The sequence below is a fragment of the Talaromyces proteolyticus genome (genome assembly GCF_021365285.1).
Source record: "Talaromyces proteolyticus strain PMI_201 chromosome Unknown BGW36scaffold_4, whole genome shotgun sequence".
Lineage (NCBI taxonomy): Eukaryota > Fungi > Ascomycota > Eurotiomycetes > Eurotiales > Trichocomaceae > Talaromyces > Talaromyces proteolyticus.
The window spans coordinates 2,296,901-2,320,181 of record NW_025764280.1 but is presented as its reverse complement, the minus strand read 5'-3'; the positions used below and the strand labels follow the sequence as shown (position 1 = coordinate 2,320,181).

At 44.2% G+C, this 23,281-nt stretch overlaps 7 protein-coding genes across 7 annotated transcripts; 2 read left to right on the top strand and 5 right to left on the bottom strand.

Annotated features, from left to right (window-relative positions):
* Window positions 1-3,150: 3,150 nt before the first annotated feature.
* Window positions 3,151-5,171, bottom strand: BGW36DRAFT_425712 (siderochrome-iron transporter MirB; the record flags this gene model as incomplete). Its single annotated transcript, XM_046220150.1, has 4 exons — window positions 3,151-4,082; window positions 4,171-4,516; window positions 4,586-4,856; window positions 4,933-5,171. The coding sequence occupies 4 exons, from the start codon at window positions 5,169-5,171 to the stop codon at window positions 3,151-3,153; spliced, it is 1,788 nt and encodes a 595-aa protein (XP_046074616.1).
* An 884-nt stretch (window positions 5,172-6,055) lies between these two features.
* On the bottom strand, window positions 6,056-6,691 carry BGW36DRAFT_447775 (putative acetyltransferase, GNAT family; the record flags this gene model as incomplete). Its single annotated transcript, XM_046221735.1, has 1 exon — window positions 6,056-6,691. The coding sequence occupies exon 1, from the start codon at window positions 6,638-6,640 to the stop codon at window positions 6,056-6,058; it is 585 nt and encodes a 194-aa protein (XP_046074615.1). The 5' UTR covers window positions 6,641-6,691.
* A 1,161-nt stretch (window positions 6,692-7,852) lies between these two features.
* Window positions 7,853-8,858, bottom strand: BGW36DRAFT_425710 (putative siderophore esterase; the record flags this gene model as incomplete). Its single annotated transcript, XM_046220149.1, has 2 exons — window positions 7,853-8,624; window positions 8,689-8,858. 2 exons carry the CDS (start codon window positions 8,856-8,858, stop codon window positions 7,853-7,855), a joined length of 942 nt encoding a protein of 313 aa, XP_046074614.1.
* Window positions 8,859-9,624: 766 nt separating this feature from the next.
* BGW36DRAFT_447773 (putative ABC multidrug transporter) lies at window positions 9,625-13,710 on the top strand (the record flags this gene model as incomplete). Its single annotated transcript, XM_046221734.1, has 3 exons — window positions 9,625-9,678; window positions 9,741-10,662; window positions 10,724-13,710. The coding sequence occupies 3 exons, from the start codon at window positions 9,625-9,627 to the stop codon at window positions 13,708-13,710; spliced, it is 3,963 nt and encodes a 1,320-aa protein (XP_046074613.1).
* A 1,690-nt stretch (window positions 13,711-15,400) lies between these two features.
* BGW36DRAFT_447764 (RTA1 like protein-domain-containing protein) lies at window positions 15,401-16,419 on the top strand (the record flags this gene model as incomplete). The annotated part of the gene is made up of 2 exons (XM_046221733.1): window positions 15,401-16,121; window positions 16,189-16,419. Exons 1-2 carry the CDS (start codon window positions 15,447-15,449, stop codon window positions 16,417-16,419), a joined length of 906 nt encoding a protein of 301 aa, XP_046074612.1. The 5' UTR covers window positions 15,401-15,446.
* A 182-nt stretch (window positions 16,420-16,601) lies between these two features.
* On the bottom strand, window positions 16,602-18,116 carry BGW36DRAFT_459995 (C6 transcription factor). The gene is made up of 3 exons (XM_046222075.1): window positions 17,951-18,116; window positions 17,555-17,899; window positions 16,602-17,487 (listed from the first exon to the last, which is right to left on the bottom strand). Exons 1-3 carry the CDS (start codon window positions 18,017-18,019, stop codon window positions 16,609-16,611), a joined length of 1,293 nt encoding a protein of 430 aa, XP_046074611.1. The 5' UTR covers window positions 18,020-18,116; the 3' UTR covers window positions 16,602-16,608.
* Window positions 18,117-21,263: 3,147 nt separating this feature from the next.
* On the bottom strand, window positions 21,264-22,446 carry BGW36DRAFT_447752 (P-loop containing nucleoside triphosphate hydrolase protein; the record flags this gene model as incomplete). Its single annotated transcript, XM_046221732.1, has 3 exons — window positions 21,264-21,855; window positions 21,909-22,185; window positions 22,302-22,446. 3 exons carry the CDS (start codon window positions 22,444-22,446, stop codon window positions 21,357-21,359), a joined length of 921 nt encoding a protein of 306 aa, XP_046074610.1. The 3' UTR covers window positions 21,264-21,356.
* Window positions 22,447-23,281: the final 835 nt, after the last annotated feature.

Sequence of the window (23,281 nt, the reverse complement as noted above, 5' to 3'; positions counted from 1 at the left end):
CCCCATGGGATTAGTCAATTCAAACCAACAGCTAGTTCGAAGCGACACTTAAACTCTTTGAGTAAAGAATTTTAATCCAATCAGAGTCACCTGATGCTCGACTGTGGAGTCACAAACTTTGTACAAACGTCACTGTCGACGGATAGCTTAGACACGAAGTTGCTGAAGAGACCGCTTTATAAAACCCAGGTAAATATTCACCATGCTGCACCTCCCAAGAATCAGAAACTTCCTTACTCAGTGTGATTGTACACTCACCTGATCTGAAGAGCAATTGTATAACAACATCACAGGCCTGGAACAAGCAATTCTCCTTATTCCACGTGTAAGCAGTCCAAGTATTCTGCAAGCGAGGGTGTGTCGAAATTACAGACACTGTAGAAACACTGGATTCTGTCGTAATTTGATGTTTCAGATAATTTCGGACGTAATCTTATTAAGGCTAAAGTATACATCGTTTTGGGTCAGTGTTTTTTCTGAAAAATATTTATTTGTTGAGATCTTCAAAAGTGCTATTGAGTATGTGTATTGGAGGTTAGGATGACAGCACCTCGAAATCAAATAGTCAGCCCTCCAGATCTGAATCGGGTACCGGCTATCATACGCCCGCCGGTTCATTTCAGTGTTCGGAATACTGGTCACAATTCAAATGAAACTCAATTACAAACTTTGCGTTAGTCATCTCGGCTCGGATTACAGTTGATTACGATGGGACTTTGTTTCATTTAGCCCTGTCCTCTGCATGATCACATCACGAAGTCATTCATTGTGCGCCACCCCGCGATTTCCTCATTTGGGGCGTACCATCCGATAGGACAGACGGCTCAAAGGTAGGAAACTAGACTAGCCGCGACGGAGACGATAAATAGGACTACGACTAATCAACGCTAGCGCTCCCTCTTTCTCAACCCAGGAAGAACACGAGATGGGGCGCAGTACGTTCTCGATACGTAGAACGTACTATACTCTACCCTGCTGTGACATTCCGCGAGAGTTTTAGCTAAGGATGGCCCGATAAAAGGCATGTATTGGGCTTTACTTACTTCTGAGTCGTGAATGTACAGTACAGTCTTATATTTACATGAAATTTAACTGTAAAAATATATGCTCGTTTTTCATTCATCAACGTCCCTCCTTTAATTGAAAAAATAACGGGCCGAGCTCCTATCGGATGGTAGGTGAGAAGCGCCAAAGTGAACATTAAAATGAATAATGATGTCGTCGATGATCGTGGCATACACGCCCAGGACAGCTGCACCTTGTCAATGTTATACGAGAAAGATGAGGCCGTGACTATAGATTACAATCAACTGATAATTACTGAGGCATCGATAATGAAGCAGAATGAGAATTTTAACACAGTAGATTGTTGAAAGATTGACTGAAAAAGTTCAGGATTCGTGTTTGAGTAAAATATTAATGTTCATTGTCAAAACTCGTTTATTCTTCTGACCATAGTCCAAGTCGTCCAATCTCTATGCTGGGAAGACGGTAATTCAAAAATAGATTGTAATGCATCGGGCTCCAATACTATGGTGGGTTGCTTTTTTGCTTCTGACTTTTCTTGTCCCGCCCATTGTTGACAGTTATTACGGGCGAGTTACAGAACAACTTGAAGAATCCATCTGAATCTGACAAGACGAGTATAGAGATGGCGTTAATGGTATTGTGGATCCCGCCGTCTTAATTGCTTTGGACATCATAGCCACCGTCATCGTTGAATTCAATCTATGGAACTGTACCTGGTATATAATTATGGGTGAAACTGCAAGTTTTCACGACATCGATGCTGTTTTAGCTGCTCTCCTATCAAAGGATATGAGGGGCCAGCGAGGAAATGTCGGCAAGGGAGACAGATTACACCGGAGAGTCCACGGTATGATGTCCTGGGGACTGGATTTTGCATGCAAAATTAACTTCTGAATGTTTTATATATGTTCTAGCTGTAGTATTAGGGGCGATCATGTCATTCTATACTCCTTTTCGTGAAATGTTCTATGTTCTACAGTGATGAAAATCCTTTGAAATTAAGTTTGATTTCATTTTTGCCCTGATATAGCCCTTTCTGACCAACTAGATCCATGTTGTGTGCATAATTTCACTTTTCACCAGATTTAAAGTTTATCCTGATCAGCGCAATTAAATTTGCCTTCACCTTTGAGATTTAGCGTCCCTTCTGACCAGGCAAAGCCACGTCATCTGTTTAACTTTATACTTTCACCAGATTTAGGGTTTATTCTAAACAGCCATAGGTTTGACTTCATGTTTGCCCTAGATTAGCGTTCCTTCTGACCACATACTTAATAATTGAATTATCAGCTCCCTCGCTGAGTAATGCGAACGTTAAGGTTGGTCTGGTTGAAAAAGCCTGCTTTAAAGGATTTCTACGGGTTTGTTGTGTCGGCCATTGAGAAGTGAAACCGACGTAGGAGCTGTTTTTTTAAAATTAAAACAATCTTAATCTCTTTTTAAAAATTAAATATACCAAAGGCCCTTATTATTTAATTAAATATAAATATTAGAATAAAATATTAGAAAATATTAGTAGTAAGTTAATAATTAATCTACTAATCTCTATGCTGATTTACTGCTACTTTATAAATGTTATAAATATCTAATATTATATGGTGTTGTAGAGCGTCAGAATATTTACTTCGCATACTGAGAAACTCTGCGTTGGGTAATGTATAGCTGGCTGAGTGATCTGTTCAGTGGTGGGTTACGTTAACTAACACAACTAAAGTCTATTCCGTCGGGCATCTATGTAGCATCTGAACTATTTCTGAATATAATAGTTGAAATATTCACAATTTTTATAAAATGAAATCCAGAGGTGCTGCAAAATACAGATATACGCCTAAGTCGACAAACACAGAACGATGTGTTCACTTATTATGTTTTGTGGTGGAAATATTGATGCTTAGAGCTACGGTACTGTTAGGAGTATGTATTACATTCCATTTGTATATAAGCGAAACTTGGAAGTGAGTGATGATTAAATACAAAAGACACGCATTTCCAGAGGAGTCGGGTTACCATCTTATTCGGTAATACACAAAAGCCAAAGAAAGGCTAGGTTTTAAATTACGCCCATCTCTATATTAAATGGACTACCCTAGCATCCCTTTTACTCGACGGAATTTTAGTCCCTTAAAGAACATTACCCCTAGTCTGTGTCTTGTTCTTAACATTAATGTCTTTCATCATACCAACCCAGATAAAACCCAGAACCATGAAGGCCGTACCGGCAGCAAGCATTCTTACCTGTGCGTAGCCGTAGGCACTCACGATTGCGTCACGCGTGGGACTTCCAACCGGGAAGCTGAGCTGCTCGGGGAGACTTTCGTAGATGAGAGACAAATTGGGCAAAGCGGATTCTGGCAGCTTTCTTTCAAGTTCTTTCAAAAATGTGTTTGTCCAGATGGCCCCACAGATGGCACTGCCGACCGCATCACCAATACTGCCCATAACGAATAGCAATGAAAGCACGGCAGCAACATGTTGATGATCAACAGCAGCGAGAACTGCCAGTTGTACGCAAAGGATGAATATACTGCCAGCAACGGAGAAAAAGATCTCACACATGACAATGTATCCAATATATCCTCCAGGTTGCCGGAAATGAATCATCAATCCAAGTCCGAAGATGTACAGTGGAACACAGAACCACAGAATCCACTTGAATCGACCGGTTACGCGGATGAGCCAGCCGGTCAGGAACAAGAAGACGAAGGAGACCACACTGAATGTGTTTGAGACGTATCCAGCTGTAGCCACGTCCAGCTCGTACACTACCTGCAAAAAGGATGAGAGGTAGCTGGCGTAGCAGTAGTAGGAGATTTGATAAGTCATATCCAGAAGACATGCACCGAGAACAGTCCGGTCAGTTAGGAATTTATAGTTCAGGAATGGCACAGGGGCTAAGAAAGTCTCATAAAACCCAAAAATGATGATGACTATTAGACCGACCACAATCATTGCAATAATATAACCCGTCTGCCAACCGTGAGGCGCGGTGGCTGCCAGAGTGAAAGGGAGAAGGAACACGACAAAGCCACCAGCGAAAAGAACAACTCCAGGAACTGTTAGTTTCAAGAAGAGTAATTAGCAATCTGTAGAGGCTGCTTTCTTTGTGTCCCTTTCTGGAAGAGCCTGTTGGTCATTACTCACGATCAAATTCTGTAATAACCCACCAAATTGTCTGCAGGTTGAACTTTCGGTTCTCCTTTTCCCTTACAAGGATACCATTTTTCTTGGCCTTGTTCAGATTGTAGGCTAGCAAGAGGTAGATGGGCAGGGCAAAAAATGGCAATATAATTGCCCAAATTCCATAGCCCCATCGCCAGTTGACATTGTTCAAGAACGCTTCGGCGGCCTTGGATCCACCGAATGCTGAGATCAAAGCCGGAGATGAGGTGAAAGCAAATGCCAAACCTCGATTTCTCAAATTGGTCACATCGGTTGCGAGCACATCCCAACTGTAAGCAAGACCTCCGAAACCGACTGAATAGAAGACCTAACATTGATATGGCTATCAGAGACAATTGCAATGATGGCAGCGTTGTTATGTCAGGTGGTATCTTACCTCTCCAGCACAGTAAGTAGGGAGATTATGAGATGAAGCCAACATAATCAAACCCAGAAGACAGAACACAAGCATTACGAGGAAGCCTTCCGCACGACCCCAAAGATCTAGCACCTTGGCCATGGGAATATAAACCGCAGCCGTCATCGCATTTGCCACGATGGTGATGACAGTCAACAAGGAATGGCCATAGAAAGAGCTCGTAGCATAGGGAGTCAAGCTAAGTACAATAGAAGATTTGAAGTTGTTGACTAATGTGAGGAACCAGATGCTGTTGGAAAGGATTAAAGTCAGTCGCACAACTCCATTGCAGCAGCGTATTCAGCAGAGGGGCAAAGAAGACTGACAGAACCAAAATCGTATACATCGACGACCTTTTCCAGGTTATAGTCACAGCCTCGATTTTTTGGGCACCGGCTTGCGCATTCTCAGCCGGTTTGGCCTCTTCATTGATAGATAAATCATTAACGGGAGCAGGCCCGGCTTCCTTGTCGTCTGCATTCGCTTGCCGAGGGTTTTGGTCGATTTCAAAGTCGTCGACGGACTTTCCGCCAACAATTGTGTGGAATTTTTGCACGATTGCCATTGTTGCTCTCACGGTAGAGGAATACACGTTCCGAACAAATGAGAGATTGATAGCAAGCGCGAGAGATCGAATAAATATCTGATTACGGCAGAGGTGATTCCGGTCTATTATGTCTAGAGCCTACACTGCGGGGCCTGACGGCCGTTTTTCGCAGTGAAATGAGAAAGAATCACAAAAAAGAAAAAACAAAAAAAGACATGAGCCACTAAAGAATGGATCAAGTTGAATGCCGCGTTCGGAGACATGGATGGCACTGGGTTACTTGAAGCGATAATTACAACTAGCCTGTTACACTAATACGTGCGACATTTAGAAGCCGTGTTTGTGCAAAGCGCGTCCTCTGACGGCCAATCAAGCATGGCTCTCCGACGAGAGCGGAACCAAAGTGTATCTAATGGTGTGCCAGGATCTCAATATAATCCGGTAAACGCGCCACCACGTGTTTGTTAGGGGTGGTGGTGACGAGAGCTCTCTATATGCTGTCTATTGCCAGAGTCCAACACAACACACAGACAGCCGATGTATACAACTGGCGTTCCCGATTACGCATATTTGTGGCAGCCAGAATTTCATTAGCTATTATTCGACGAGGAAATTATCCGTGCACAGTAAAAACTCAATAATTCCTTTAGCTATCTAGAGTAATCGGGCAGGGGAAACTCAGTTGGTTGTTGTATATGTTACCTAATTTGAAATGGATGATCGGATTAGATTAGATTAGATTAGATGTTCAGACGAGTTGGATATTCAAATACTATCCACAGAGGGCACAGAAGCGGACATTTTTCAGCTACCCAGGATAATTTTGCCCCAAAATGAGCAGTAGACTCGAACCTTGTACAAGGAAATACGTATTATTGGCAGTCCTGCAGAGGCTAGTGAGGCTAAGAACCAAGCGCCAACCATTCCTCCTTGGCGATGGAATAGCGCACTTCGCCCTCCTCAATTCCTGGAGGGGGTGTGTCGTATTTATTGAAAAAGGTGTTCACGTGCTTCAAGCCACAGGCAGCCATAACCGCCCGACAAGCCTGGTTGATGGCCATAGTCTCACCAATCACCTCTGTCATGCCAAGATCCTGGAAGGCATGTCGGACCATTTCTCGCGCACCCTCCTTTGCGTATCCTTGACCCCAGAACTTCGGAAGGAGTCGGAAGCCGTACTCGGTTTTGTTGGCGATGAAGATTTCAGGATTTTCCTTGCTAGGGATAGCAGCCAGTATCCACCAGCCCACAAATTCGCCATTTGCGAAACCGACCCAGGTTCCGAGACCGGGTATGGATGTTGCGGAATTTAGAAGCCAGTCGTGCACTTGGATGGCCTCTTCCCTGGTAAACGGCCTACCAAAGGCAACGTATTTCATGACTTCTGGATTCATGTCTAATTGCATAGTGAACTCACGGTGCTCGGGTCCAAGAGGAACCAGCTTGAGACGTGTGGTACTCAAAGCCGATTGATTCTTGATCATCATGGCGGGAAAAATGTTTCAGCTCGATATGTTGTAGTTATAGACAATTTTTCGTACAATTGCTCTATGATTGTGTATGCTGCTTCTGTCTCCTTTCTTCTTCTTTTTATAATAAGAAAATAATCCCAGACACCATCTGGCCCCCAGTCCTCTAAATGCTCGGTCAAACTAGTTAACCCCCGATGATGAGCATCATGGCTAGCTATGTTGGTCTTGCCTGCACTCGATAGCTACAGAATGCTTAATATTACTTGCTGTTTCCACTCCTTCCGTAAGATGCTGACCGATCTGGATTGAAGGATGAGTATATTACCTCCGCCGTAAAACCACTATACCAAAAGGGATCACCTTATGGGTGCCGGTAATTAATTTGCTCTTATTGCGGTAGACATATTTATTTGAAACCATTTCTGACACTGGTTGATCCCTACGTCATGCGGTTAGACTAGGCCGATGTTAGGTAAAGGCTCTTCGTATCTATGTAGCCAGAGGTGTTACGTACCGCATCAGTTTAGATGGATAAGATTAGATTGCGGCTGGCTTAGACGAAGTTCGGTCGCGGTCGTCCTAGCGTGCTAGTGGAGTTGTGTGAGCGCTTTTCAGTGTTTATTTCGCAAAAATTATTTTCTCCCGATCTAAGATTCTGCTCCTTACGACTATCATTGGACAACGCAATACTATCAATAGGAGTAAATGATCGGTTCTCACTAGCTAATTATACCAACTTTTTAGATGTCCACTACAAATCCCAGCAGAAAATAAAACATCTATAGATCCGTGGGAATCGTACTATATATTTTACGAATAGGAATTCCAATCGTTAGATGATGGTACTAGTATAAGGGCAGGGACTATTTCCCCCCTATTTTTCCTAATGTCGACAGTGGCACCTCTGGGGTTATTCCTCGGAAGTGGGCGACGCCTGCCCCCCTTTTACGCCGCTAGGAAGGAACTTCCGAAAAATACCTTCTACAAGGGGACAAGTGGGGCAAATGAGGGTATTTTTAACTATTCGCATTATTATTATGGTTGTTGTTGTTGACGTTATTAACAACAACAACAATGTCTCAGTTATTTCTTTCGTCTCTTAAGCTCATGTCACCAAAAAAAATTGGGGACTAATTTTCCTTTGAATAGCGCTTGCAACCCCTATTACGTATAAAGATGCAAATCTTTTTAAACAGCAAAACGGAAGGAAAAGAAAAGCAAAAATAATTATCGGATGGCTGCAGTTTCCATGGTCTCGCCCTTCTTCCATGCTTGATGCAGGGGCCAATCTTCAAAGAACATGGTCAAGCTCCGACTAATCGAGCATGGCATGACACTAGTATGTTCCTCACTATCATACTCATAATCTATGATGGTACGCAAGCGTTTGCTACCTTTTAGTATCGTACAAAGATCGATGGCATTGCCAGCCATTCGCAAATCTGACGCGATCTGCTTTCTTCCTTCATAGTGGTCGAGCGGTTCGTTGTCCCACTGAGGCGGGTTTTGCTCGAAGGCACCCCAGAAAACCATCAGCGACGGCGTCTTCTCATCCATAGGCTTTTCCTTCTCTTCGATGAATGTCTTTGCTTCGTGTAAGATGCACCGGCTATTCCACCAAATCGACGGACTACCAGCCAAATAACAGTCGAATAGATGAGGTCGTGTAAACAATACGTGGAGGGCAAACAGTCCCCCATAGGAATGTCCATAGAGCGCTTCTCTGGACACACGCAAATGGGGGAATCGGGCTTTGACCGCGGGTCGAACGCATTTGTCGATAAAGTCTATGAATATGTCTGCGCCTCCATACCCAGGAATCGGGGCGGCTGTCGGCGGCGTCAGATCTAGACTACGTCTTCGTGCGTCGTATAATTTTCCGGTTAATGGGTATCCGATGCTAACAATGATGCCCCCGCCAGCGAAATGTGAAGATGCCGCGCGACGCCAGGCTGTCTCAGTTGCAGTCAAGAACAGCGCATTCCCATCTACAATGTATCTAGGCGTAACAGGTTAGCGAGCACGTCTTGAGACAACTAGTTAGTTACTAGACTGTCACTTACATAATGGGAAGTGGCCCGTGATCAGATGCGCGACCATTCTGCCAATGCAATGGCCAAGATATTTGGATCTGATATGTCTCGCCTTGTTCACTGTCAAGACAGAACTGTTCTGAGCTGGGAAGCGAGATGGCGGTTGGCTTGCTGCTTCCCGTTATGGCTATTTCGCCCATTTTAATGCTATAATACCTGCGAATGGCCTTTCGAGATGCTAGACACAATCCCCGGGTATGGTACAAAGGCAGGCAGAAAACAAATTGCGCAACATGCAGGGTTGAAGATTTATTCTACCTCCGAGGGGAAAGGGACGGCAATCGGTTGTTCTCGGTATTCAGATCCTGTCTAAAGGGGTCCACATGTATTATTACTACTAGTATCACACGCATGAAGCTATACTGTCACAACAAAAGGCTTACGTCAAGGACTATTGTTGTCATACGCTAACATATAGCCACGCCTTCATCTAATAAATTTCTAGGTTAATATCCAATTAAATGTCTATATATGGCACCTGCTTCGTCGTTTTCGTCGCTTTCGTCGCTTTCTATGCTAGAACAGCAAGGGAGAGAAAATCAATACTAGTGCGTATTGAGGCGTATTGTTTAAACTAGAAAAGGTGGGCCAACGTCACATAGTGCGCCCCACATACGGTACCTAGCATGATCAGATAAGATTATCTAAGAAGTATGGTACTCCGATGTCGCAAGCAAAGCAATTATTTCAAACAAAACCAAATGCCTGATAGGGATTAGATCACCGTTAGAATTTAATTCGGTGGGTAGGCTGGGGAGGTAGTTAGCTGTTAGACTTTAGGTAATGAATTATGAGCTGTTCTTGCACATATTTCCCTTTTGTCGTCTGATGCTGGTAGGGGTTTGATCGTATGACTTTTGACTACCACAATCAACGATAGTGAAAGGGCACAGACTGGAGGACATCATGGCTGCCAAACCAGACGTCTCTGCGGAAGAGAGGACGCCGGCAAAGCGAAGTGTACGTTCTGCTACTGTTTTAAAGTATTGTGCGTGAGATGTATTGAATGAACCCTTGTTCAGATATGGCGCCTTGCCGGATCATTCGGTCGTTTACTGGTCTACGGTGACCCCTCGTCTACTGACCTGATTATCCTCTTTATCGGGTTACTCGCCGCAATTGCCTCCGGAGTGCCATTCCCTATCATGTCAATTGTTTTTGGACAGCTGGTTAATGGATTGAACTCGGCCACATGTGAAGTGCAGTCCTCCACGGCTGCATCCTACCAAGACGGAATCAACTCCAAAATCTTAGTGATCGTCTACGTCGGAATTGCCTATTTTGTGCTTATATATATCTATACGCTCTGTTGGAATCTTTCTAGTGAACGGCTAGCTCAGCGGCTGCGCGAGAAATACTTCAGCGCCATTTTGCGCCAGGATGCGGCATTCTTCGACAATATGCCTGCTGGTGACGTGTCTTCTCGTATCACCGGTGATATTTCCGTCGTACAGCAGGGTGCGAATGAAAAGGTCGGTATTGTTATAAATAGCGTGTCTTTCTTCATCGCTGCGTATGTCGTGGCATTCATCAAAGATCCGAAGCTGGCCGGTATGCTGGTATCTCTTACCCCAGCATATCTTATTATGGCGCTAGGTGGCGGATATTTTGTGCAAAAGTATTTTGGACGCTCATTGGAGAGCATAGGTAAAGCGTCATCGGTGGCGCTGGAGGCATTTTCCAATATAGCACTTGTGCACTCACTGTCAGCGAATGCGCGACTAGAGGAGAAATTCGTTGAAGTCCTAACCCCGGCATTGTCAGCTGGTGTATGGAAGTCCGTAGTCATGGCGATCCAGGCTGGACTCTTATACTTTATCGCCTTTTCGGCGAATGGTCTTGCCTTCTGGCAAGGTTCACGACAAATTGCGAGTGCCGTAGAGTCGGCTAATGGTGGCATTAGTGTTGGCTCTATCTTCACTGTGATCCTCATTCTTGTGGATGGTATATTCTCGTTTAGCTTTCTCTCAGTCTGAAGGCATATATGCTAATTTTATTGCTCCAGCTTCTTTGATTCTTAGCCAGGCTACCCCCTTTCTGCGTAGTTTTGACTCGGCCTTGGTAGCTTTTACCAAGCTAGAGAAAGAAATGGAACATTCATCAAAGATTGACGGTACTGTCAAAGATACCGGTGGAGTCCTGTCATACTTTTCTGGAAGTGTGGAGCTGCGCAATGTACATTTTACTTTTCCATCTCGACCAGAAAAACCGGTACTACAGGATTTGTCTTTGAAATGTCCATCCAGTCAGCACACTGCTATTGTTGGTCTTTCAGGAAGTGGTAAATCCACCGTTGCTGGTTTGATAACCCGATTTTACAACGCGGATCAAGGTATTGTGCTACTGGATGACCACGATGTCAAGGAGTTGAATGTTCGGACGGTCCGAAGCTGGATTAGCCTTGTGCAGCAGGAGCCATATCTTTTGGACAGATCCATTCTCGAGAATATCGCTCTTGGTCTCGTTAACTCTCCCAGTCATGAACATCTGCACACCGTTCTGATGAGTGACATCCTCGCAAATGTGGCTACAGCAGTAAGAGATGGCCAAGACCTAACGGCGGCATCTCAAGACTATGGGGCACAGGTGCAAGAAATTGTCCAATTGGTTTTAAATGCTGCTGTGTTAGCAGATGCATCAGGTTTTATTGAAAGCCTTGATGAAGGGTATGGAACCTCGGTTGGCGCCAAAGGCCATCTCATCAGCGGTGGCCAGAAACAAAGGATTTCACTGGCACGCGCCCTCGTCAAGAACCCACGCATACTTATTCTTGACGAGGCCACTGCATCTCTCGACTCAGCATCGGAAATGCGCATTCAGCAAGCTTTGGCCAAAGTAGCCGTTGGCAGAACAGTAATCACAATTGCTCACAGGCTCTCAACAATCAAGAGTGCAGACAATATTATTGTCATGCGTCAAGGTAAAGTTGTAGAGCAAGGAACACACCAGAATTTAGTAGAAGCCAATGGTGCCTATGCCGAGCTTGTTCGTCTGCAGAACCTGAATGTCAGCGGCAGCAGTGAGGATAATGAAGAACAGGGTGTTGGCTCTGTTCGCTCTGGCTTCTCAACAGAAGAGATCATTGATAAGCCTGCAGAATTTCAGACATCAACCATAGAGACGGATAAGGAAGCTTTGCAGGCTGAAAGCCAGGGGTCAAGAAACGAGAATGATGTTGACAAGAGAAGACTGACGTCGACGGCGCGCTCTATGGGTGCTCTTTTCAGACCATATTCTTTTGTGCTGATCATCGCCATAGTCGGAGCGGTCATTATTGGCGGAACATACTGTGGTTCAGCAGTTATTTTCGGTAACGTCGTGGGCAAGCTCAGTTATTGCGAGGAACCAAGCTCCATTCGCCATTCCGGTGAACTTTTCGGACTCATGTTTTTCATCCTAGCTATCATCGAATTCTCCGCCAATGTCGTTAGCTGGTCCTTATTTGGCTGGGTATCAGAGCAAATTATTTATAAGGTACGCGTACTATCTTTGCGGTCGATTCTCGAACAGGATCTGGCATGGCACGAATCGAAAGGTCAGAACCCGTCTCTATTGCTTGGATTAATTACGAATGATAGCAATGCGTTGGGTGGTCTCACTGGCTCTGTAGTCTGTACAATTCTATCAATTCTTGTTAGTCTGATTGCGTCAATCACCATGACTCACATAATAGCCTGGAAAATTGCAATAGTGTGTCTTTCAGTAGTGCCACTGCTGCTGGGTGCCGCCTATATGCGGATCACCACGCTAGCGAATTTTGAGGAGAAGCATTTGGAAGCATTTGCAAATTCCAACGCCATTGCTGTTGAGGCGGTGAATTCAATCAAAACCGTGATGTCTCTTTCATTAGAACACGAGATTCTTGGTACATATCGTCGGTCACTTGAGGAACCCATGCGTCAAATTGCCATGCACAGTGCATGGGCAAACTTGTGGCTAGCTGCTGGATACGGGCTGAGCAACTTTCTCTACGCACTAGCATACTGGTGGGGATCGACAAGGATTATCGCCGGCGAGTACAGTCAAACTCGATTCTTTATTGTACAAATTGCTCTACTCGTCAGCTCTCAGCTATGGGGTCAAGCGTTCGCCCTCGCTCCTGATGTTTCGCGCGCATTCCAGGCTACACGTAGATTATTGAACGTGCTCGAAATGGGATCGACGAACAAGCTTTCCGCACCTCTCACTCCAATTTGGGACATTGAAGCTACTGCTACTTGTAGTGAGAAGCCACAGTCATCTGTTGGCGGCATAGGCGTTACATTTAAGCAGGTTGTCTTTTCATATCCTGCAAGGCCAGACACTCGAGTTCTCCACGGCCTGGATCTCAGCATCCAGCCCAGGCAATTCGCTGCCTTAGTCGGCCCGAGTGGTGCTGGAAAATCGACAATCGTATCACTTGTTGAGGGTCTTTATATGCCAGAATCGGGAATAGTCGAAGTTGACGGTCACAACATCGCATATGGAGCAGACACATTTCGTCATGACATTTCCTATGTTCCGCAGCAAAGTTTCATGTTTGACGGTTCCATCCGATTCAATCTAACCCTGGGCGCAAGACCAGGCCAAAGGGTGACTCAGGAGGAACTAGAGGAAGCATGCCGATTGGCTAACATCCACGATACCATCATGGAGTTACCAGATGGCTATGACTCCCAATGTGGGCCAAACGGAGATCGGCTTTCAGGAGGACAGAAGCAGCGACTGGCCATCGCGCGGGCGCTTGTACGTAGACCAAAACTTCTGTTGCTAGATGAGTCCACTAGTGCTCTTGACGCGGAGTCTGAACGATTGCTTCGAGATGGCCTTGACAAGGTCTCCAAGAATATGACCATCATTGCCATTGCACATCGCCTGTACACTATTCGCAAGGCAGATGTGATCTTCCTGATCGAGAATGGGCGATGTGTCGACAGAGGCACACATTTAGAACTTCTGGAGCGCAGTGAGAGTTATAGGGTGAATGCGCTAAATCAGGCGGTTAGTGAATGATGGTTCTTGGTGTGAGATTTACTTGAACTTGATAGGACAGGGATTACAATTGCTAGAGTACAGATGTATATGCTCTCCAGGAAAAGGAAATGAAGATGGCGGGTCGCAGAAACCCATAGCTCTAGTATATTTCGATAAAATTATCTATTTATATATAATATTAATGCTAAAGCTCATGAAATAATTTCCACCGCTTCCAAGCCTCCTGCCATTCTCCATAGTATTGTCGACAATAAAATTTACACAAATTGATCTCCATCCCATGACATATTACTCTATTGTAGGTGACTTTGGAACTTGAAAAGATGAACAGAAAATGGATCTATCTCGACATGGCTAGTATGTATCAAGCATCGTTCCCCATAAAATAAGATAGTAGGGGCGTCAGGCTCATTGCAAGCCCGACCTCGACCATTTGGATCCTAAAAATGAACAAGGACGGGTGAATGTATTAGCTAAAACTATAGTAATGTGAGACTTGGAATAAAAATATTGACGATGATGATGATCTCTGGGTGCGGGGTTGCCTGCGGATGGCTGTACATGAGGCGGTTCATATAAGCAAAGAATGTTGTTATATCTATTAACACGTGATTTGGCTATTGTCTTTTAGAGACAGTTGAAAATCGATTCACTTCGGTATTTTCAATTCACAAGCACTGTAAGAAACGTATATAATATTTCCACAAATTACACAACTCATATAGCTGGTTATTTACACGTATACCCAAACTGCACATGTACTAGGCCGTTCAGAACATCGTTTGAGAGAGAGTCCAGAAGTATCCAGGTGGGTAGGCCATTAGACACTTATACGATGATAGCTCTAGGCGGTCTGCCATCGGCACGCGACGCCCACCTGTTCGGCCTCCAGCAGGGTGGCCGGGCTCCCGCGAGCCCTTATAAAGCGCCCGAATCGCTCTGGTATATAATCGGCCCGGAGCGAGGAACGTGTAATTGTATTTGAAAGTTTTGACACTAGTTCAGAGCAGGCGGCGTGAGGAATTTGGGACTTTGGCCCCTGAAGACCCTCCCTAGGGCACTAAAACGGGACCTTTATGGCTTAAAGCTAGGTGAGGTCATACAAATTGATTAATAAATAAAAGCGAATGAAGTCCTAAGGGTCATTGAAAGTGATGAAATAGAAACTGCATCATCGCTGTTATAGGAGAAGTATATTTATATTTGGATCGATTAAGATTTGGAAATAACTCCATCTGGTCCAGGGACGACACTAGCTGTAGAGAACAACAGTCCAGTCCATCCATCTTCACAGGTCGCCAAGAAGTTTTTATCGCTGCCTAATGTGCGATAATTGGATCAACTGAGGCTGGGATCGAAATTCAAAATCCATTTTGTATCTTAATATACATGTTGTCAGAGCAGAATTATCGATAGTTCGACACATGTAGGCAACAGAGTTTTGACCTATAAAATTCCCCGCCTGTCCCGGTCTGATAAATATATCAGTGGAAAGCGAAAAGCGAAGTGCGAATACGAGTTCCACAATGCAGACCAATAGCATTGAGCTTATTGAATAGCGCCTTTTTCTCTACTATGTATCAATGAATTATTGCAGTGGGCTATTTAGATCATTGATAAATGGTCTATTTATGTATCATTAAATGAAAATATATAAAGCTTGAACGAGTCTCAAGATAGATCGCAAAGAAGGATCTTTATTCAGGACATTTATCTCATATCAATTAAACACTAAAAGAGACGAAGTTCACAAAATGGGCAAATCCATATACTTCTATGAACCGTCGCTGGCGGCATCCATCATCTTCACCATCCTCTACGTCCTCCCTTTCCTCTACCATTTTTACATAACGGTCATTGCTCCCTGTACAGGGCAGTACAACCGAACAGGGTACTTCATCCCAATCGTGATTGGCGCCGCAATAGAAGTAGCCGCTTACGGCGTCCGTGCTGCCAGCATCAAGATGCCAGACAACGTCGGGTTATACGCAACGTCCTCGACGTTAGTCGTTATTGCACCTGTTCTTGTCTGCGCGAGCTTGTATATCCTGATCGGACGGTTGCTTCGGTCGAGCCTAGAACGATATTCGAATGGCTCGACGGCGAAAAGGTTACCAGCGCCGTTAGCAGGCAAGATCTCATTAGCCTGGATCCCACGGATCTTTGTCATATCGGATATTCTTAGTTTCCTCACGCAAGCTTCGGGAAGTGGGATTGCTTCTTCGAATGACTGGCAAGGTTCCTCGAAAGATGCCGGTATAGGTGTGCTCATTGCTGGGCTGGTGTTACAGCTTGTTACCTTTGCGATTTTCCTTATTCTTGTCATTTGGTACCATATTCGCATAATTCCTCTTTCATCAAGGGATACAAAGGGCTCCGAGGTGAAGTCGGTGTTGAATGGGATTTATATCGCAGGTTTCTTTATCACGGTAAATCATACTCCTATGTTGTCCTTGTTATTGACCAGGACCGAACCTACTAACTGCTGACTACTAGGTTCGTCTGATTTACCGAGTCATTGAATTCTCTATCGGCATAGGAGGTTATACGTGGACTCATGAGTGGCCGCTTTATGTCTTCGAGGCAGTTCCGATGTTTGCTGCGATGGTGGTAATGGGGTGGTATCATCCTGCACGATGGCTCGCGTCGATTCTTGAGGACAAACCGACAGAGTTACAGTCTCGTGGAAGGGATAGCGATGGGCAGCCACTGGGCCGATCTCTGTGAACCTTTTGGAAAAAGGTTGCAAGATTCCATCGACCTTTTCTTCTTATGTCTCGACCTACCGACTCTTGCGTACTTCGCCGTATTTCGGCGCACCTCCTCATGCTTGTCTCTTTGGATTGTTAGGGATTTCTTGGACTACCAGTACATTTGGATTGTTAATAGAGGCCTTAAATGACCGTTTACTTCGTTTCAAATTTCTTGTGTTATAGTTGCAAAAACGTCGGCTGCATTCACGCTTGCAGATATCGTACCTCCCTCCTCAATCCACGCCTTATCCGTAACAATAAACCGATACTGCAACTCAACCAAGCCGCGAAATTTGGCAGGAAGGCTTCTATAGATACCAATTCCCCACTGATGGTTAGCGAGTGTGTCCTTAGGACTTTCTCGCATAGACGGCCTGAAAATACTAAAAACTGGCTTCATCATAATTGTCACAGTGACATAATGGAGCAACAACAGTCTAGAGACATGGTTTCCAGAATCCAGGAAATTCATGAACTCCTGATAGTCCATACTTCCCCATCCGTTGTACACTTCACTCAAGGCGATGAAGCCTTGCTGCCCAGAGATCCGCATACAACGGTATGTATTTAAGATAGCGTGGTAGTTGATTCGGTGACCATTTGTCTCTAGTAGAGGCTGTATACCCTCTATTGCCTCAATAGACATTTCAAGCATGTCAGCATCCCAGCATGGCGTTAAGGGGAGCTGAGAGCAGACTCGAGCGTATATAGCTTCCGACATAAGCAGACGGAACATATCGCTTTCCTGGTCCTGACTTCGAATTCGCCGTGTGACAGTCGTACAGCCTCGAACCATGACAGCAAAATCAACTAATCCATCAGTCATGTAATTTGCCTGGAATGTAAGCGCATAGGTTGTGGCCAGGATCAAGTCTAGATCAGTTTTCGTGTATTGGTCCACTGCTGCAAGCATGTCACCAAGATATTTAAGCGCTTTACCTCTGTGAGCAAGAGCTAGAGGGGTATATTCGTCCGCTCTCGGCGAAATTAAGGACAAATGAGAAGCTCCCAGAGAGAGAATTGCGTGCATTAAGTGCGGACACTAAATTCAATTTAGTACACCACTGGGTAACTTTTCAAGGTTCGCTTCAGAAATCTATAGAACATACTTCATGTGCATACGCCGGCAGAGATGTTTTCCACAAGTCTTCACTGCCAAAAGGAAGATGAGGATATGCGGTGATCAAGAAGTGATGTAAGAACCTTAGGTCATGTCCAGTGAAAGCCTCCGGCAACATATATGAAGGTGAGCCCAATTCCATTTGTGATGAGGGTAAGTAATGTCCATTTATTGGGGTGCTGACGAGGAAATCATGTTCCCTTTCCTCTCCTCGTCTATACGAGATTCCATGTGTCGCATGGCGTCGACGCACTAGCTGGTCCTTGGATGGGTATATGCACTCCAGTTGCCGACTACTACAGTTGTAGCATGGGCTAGGGCGTGTCTCTTGACACTAAAGAAACCATCAGTTAAATGCGTTTACCCTGGGTAGGGTCAAAACCACCTTGACTCTGCGGGCCTTGCAGTTTAGACAGCCTTGGCGGGATTTGTTATGTGGCCTTAATGTTCTCATCTTAATGTGGTTGGGGGTCGCTTTTTTTTTTTTGTCGCAATCACTGCTTGCAGTTTTAAATAAAATGTGTTTATCGTAGTTTAGGATATCAATGGAGATGCAGCTAGTTAATCAAGCACAATGTTGTCAATCCGGTTTTTCTATTTTTGAATGGCTAGGCAGCAATGAAACCCACTAGTCATTCGTAGTGTCGGGTGCAAAAAGATAAATGATTACGTCGAACAATTAATATATTAGGATTTCCACAACACATATGGATTTCTGTCTGTTACATACTAAAATTGAATGAAATGTCGCGACATTATACGACTTACAACACCAAGCGCACAACAACAGTGGTTCTCATTCGCGGTGTCACCCTCACCAACCACCATCCCATACATGCATGCCACAATCCTATCACCTTCTAATTTCCGACCTCCCAGGGCATGGCCAGTCACATTCACTCAACCAAAACATGCTCCCAAAATGTCGCTCAGCTCATACGTGTCAAATCCCGTAACGGTTCTGCACACATAGTCGGCCACAGTCTAGGTTCCCATGTTGCTATTCACCTCTCGCCCCAAACTACCCAGAACTCACACAAAATATCTTCGTGACCGGATTTGCTGTATTCCCTAGGTCCTTTCTTACTCCTGCCATCCCAGATGTCGCATGGACCGTGACGCGTATTTTCCACGTCCTTTCATCAGCTAGCTGATGGACGGCGCGGATATATCGCGTTCAGATACAAGTTTCAACAAAGTTCCTTGAATTCGCCAGATTGTGACGAGTCTGGAGTCATGGCCAATAGCATCATATTGGCCTGCGAGAACATTGATTGTTGTTGCAGCGAAGGCCGGGATCGTGCCTTCCGGAGATGGTGTGCCGTATGGATGAAAGTTGAGGAATTCGGGCAGGAAAGGGAATGAGCAGACCATGGCTGTAGTGGATGCGTCAATGCGACATCCATGGCATCGGCAGGATCCGAGATTGTTTTGCAGCAATCTTTAGTTATTGGGCTAGGGGGAACTAGCTCCTGAATTTGCGGTTTTGAGCGATTAGTAACAATGCACCCATGGCATTCAATTTTTCTGAGCAGTGATCGATCAGTATATTCACCAGCTTGGGGGTAATTATTGGTCTCTGCATAACGCTGACTGCTCTAGGATATCCTCCCAACTTGTCACTATTCTTTGTATTTATAGCAAATTTGGTTAACTGTATATAACTTTCAATATCTAATTACGACTTAATTGGTTATAAAAGCTTTACTACTCAATTAGCCCTGTCACCGACCCTTAGCTTTCGATCGGCGTCTTTTCCCTTCTAAATATGATACCTCAGATGGATTGTCGTTTGTAGCGGAGGTTGTTGGAGGAGGAAATTCGATGATCCGACTGTATCCTTGCATTAAAACATGAGTCATTCGAATTTGCCAACACGGGAATATAGAGTAGACCTCCTGCAGAGGGGCGATGAGAGTTGTCACTATTCTGAGCTTCGAGATGCCATGATTGCATGCAGCTATTGTTCTACCGATGTACATGTATGATTAACAAGCTTTAATGCTAAGGAATATAACTCATGAACGTAATTTAGATGAAGAGCTGCAAATGTGGATACAATTAATTGGTCTTTCTTACTTTGAATTTGGTTCTAGATCATCAATGTTTTTATTGCTACCTATTAATATATCTAGAGATCAATTTCTTGGTCAATTTTGATGATGAAATTGATATATGAAGGCATTTTCCTTTTCTTTCTGCACCATTCTATGTTTAGATCGAATGTTTGAATCTCTAGGGTTACCTCCCCAGTTATGACGAGCTTGTGTAGATTAGATGACACAGCATGAACCATTCTTGACATACATATCTCAAAATCTCATTTCCACTGGGTAGGGAGAAAAATTCCTAGATTTGGGGCCTTATGCAAGCTGGGTAAGACTGGTCAAAGGAAAATTCCGTCTTGCACTCAACGGTTCTCAAGGTTTGTAAAGACTTTTGCTCGTTATAATTTCTGTCTTCATTGATGTCCTCAATAGATCTTAGGACTTTTTAGTTCCCGGCGACGCTGAGTCTTTTTTAACTCGCAATAAGAAGTGTCAATACGCTATTCGAAAATTCTCAATTAGGAGACAGCTGAAAAGTGTTGGTAGCGTGATATGTGCAACATTATATCTTTTGCTTGGTCCGCTCGCTTATAGTCGATCGATGCCCACTTGCCTAAAGCCAATTACTAGAAGGGACAGCATATATCATACCAACATGTCAACATGATTAATATGTAGGGCTTTCGGTTATAAAAGAATGGCTTAGCATCTCCATAGTATTTTTGAAACTAATCTCTACCTCCTTCCGACTTTCTCAAGCAATTACCATTTGCAAAAATACCCCCGCAGCATCTCGAACTCCCTTCTGGGTCCTATATCCTTGTGACGGGCGCCAATAGGTGTATTGGCTCGCAGGAAGTCAACAGCTTCCTTTCTCTTGGCTGCGTGGTACTGTTCGCACACCGAACCCATGGCTAGACCCATACTTTATTGTCAAGTACGGGAGCGGAAAATTCTGGTCGGAAGTGTTTCCCATTTATTATTTATACCAGGGTGCTGAGATTATTGTACACGATATAGTTTCAGCTAGTCGCTGCTCTCGGCACCTCAAAGTCAATGATCTGGTCAAACGTGACATCACCTAGTATATTATTGTATATCTGACACATAATCCAGTTTGGAATGCTTCCGTCTAAAAATAAAAAATACCGATATTAAGAAATCGGAACATTATTTACTGTGTTCTTCAGTCATTCTCGATTATACTTCTTCACGGCTTGAAAAACACGTTGCGGGTGCCCAACCATCCGTAAAACCATCAACAGGATTTGTGAATGTGAATAGATGAGTGATATATAGTCACTGTGAGCAAAATAGAGAGAAATTTTCCAATTGATTCTATGACGGAGTTTGGATAGAACTTCTCGCAGCATTGAAAACGACATAAGAATGGAACCAATCAACATTTGAAATATCATCGTACAAAGAATGTCAATTCTTTGCCATTCGGAATAATAGGTTGTATTCACATATGATTTTCATCAATTTAGGAATAAATAAATTTTGTTTCATCGTCCATTGAGCTATGTCTCCCTGCACGTTTCCAATTCTGCATGTGCAACTTGCAATCATTTGACAGCTTGTGCTGCCTACTTTTCGATAAAATTCATAAACTCATATTTTCGAGGCGCTGGGAGAGGAAAGCCTCCTGCCCGCGGTATTTTTGTAAGAACGTCCAGATGTCTGCTTGTCCTAACATTGAAGTATATTCTCGCCGCCCAGACTTAAAGCAGACTCATTATATCAACACGTAGTGGTCCGACCAGTCCAAAAACTTGTCTCATTCAATGCCGCTGGAAATTTCGGTACGACATCAAACCGCCTCAGGGCGTAATGGCCAATAAAAAAGATAATCAACAGCTTTAATACCACAGTGAATAGCTGCAGGACCGCATTTAGCATCTGTCTCCTATTACGTCTTCGGCTTCGTTCGATAAAGTTGGCAATATCATTCGAACGTGGAAACGGGTTTTCCGGTATTTCCTCTCCTAGGAATTCGCAGAGTGGCTCCCATCCGTCTTTGACATTGAATTCCAACAATCGTTCAGGTGGTACTAGGCTGCGAACTTCGGCCAGATGCTCACGATAAATTTGTTTCCCCTGGTTGGGGAAGTCGTTGTGGAAGAATGTTGCAAAAAATTTATTAATCATGGGATAGTACATGCTTGCTGCCCAGCTAAAATTTGAAACGAACTTGTGTTCGACATCGGTAGCACGCCAATATACCGTTTTCATTGTAGATCTGCCGGGAAACCCAATCAGCAACTTGTCTATTAAATCAAGGAAAATACTCACGTATGCCATGAGTCGACGTCCCTCGTAGTCAGAATGACTTTCGCATTCGGATAAGCCTCAATGAGCTCTTTTGCAAATGCGCAAGCTGGCCAATCGCAGACTGCCTGACAATCTCCAAGTAGTTGATCCCATTCCCTACGCCCAAACTTTCCAACCCCGTCATATTTTGCTGCCAGCGCATCAAGCCACATGAGGCAATCTGGGGGGTTTTCAATGCTAGCTGACATCATGTGGTAGGTTTTTATGTAGCCTAATTGGTGTAAGGCAGTTCGGAGAGCTAAACAAAATCAAGTGCAAAATATAGATTATTAGAATCAAATTCCCGATTATATATAAAATGCAGCATTGAAAAGTAGATTATTTCCTAAGGCAGCGAGATATCCTCGAACTTACAGGCTGTTCCTGTGCGACCAACACCCAATGCGAGGACCTTCATAGGTACAGTGCGGCGACATTTTCGGCGATCAATACAACTATCACCAGTGAATATATCTGTCCATGGTTGGTGTCGTAACTTGTTAGCATTACACAAAGACATGATAATGCTGCTGGTTACAACTTTGTTTGATCAATTGATGAAGAGGCGCGGTCACCTCAGCCAAGGATTGTCACGCTCTTTTGTGCGAGTGTATGCACATGTATATACGTACGAACAATAAAATGCCACATTGAGTTGGGATTTTCTTGGCTCGTTTCCACTTTTCTTAATTTGCACGCTTATCCTAGCGCTGCAGTCAGCCCCGGAGTAATGATAAGAGTAGTATCTAGCTCTTGCATTAGGCATAGACACAATCGACACTAATATTACGCAATCAACTTAGCTCCTACCTCATGTTTCACGATGGACGACAAATGCTTCAAAGAGGACATGTTATATTGGCGCCTCTATATGTCAGATGCGACCGTTCAAATGAACGAGAGTCTTTGAGTACGGCGGTGGAGATACAATATCTATACAATACCACAGACGGAATGTTTGTTCTTGGCAATAGCCTACTAGGTAAAGTGGTTTGGCCCCCAGATAGAATTTACAAATTGTGGATAGATGCCGTCGATACAACTGGGTCAAGGCTCAAGAATATCTTCGCATGGGTGAGCCACTGACGAGAGCCAGTGGCTTAGTTTCACGACCCACTTCATTGTTAGATATTTCTGCGTAATCGCATATCTTGGCTGTGTTGGGGGAGAAGGCTGAAGCTTCGGCCTTAAATGATGTATATTTATAGCCCGATCAACGCTACATGTGTACTAGAAGTTAGTTTATTTGTCATTTTATAGCAGCTGTTATTCAGTCAAATATTTGGCCGTTGTGAAACGCCCCCACTGAACCCACTGTCAAACTTCGAATGTTTCGAGCATATGATGGTGTCAAT

What these genes read in the sequence shown, in the direction of transcription:
- BGW36DRAFT_459995 (XM_046222075.1), bottom strand. Translation starts at nt 18,019, where the DNA reads ATGAGAACATTAAGGCCACATAACAAATCCCGCCAAGGCTGTCTAAAC. An exon ending in GCAAGGCCCGCAGAGTCAAG is followed by an intron (nt 17,900 to 17,950) that starts GTGGTTTTGACC and finishes TGGTTTCTTTAG; the next exon opens with TGTCAAGAGACACGCCCTAG. An exon ending in TGCCGGCGTATGCACATGAA is followed by an intron (nt 17,488 to 17,554) that starts GTATGTTCTATA and finishes AATTGAATTTAG; the next exon opens with TGTCCGCACTTAATGCACGC.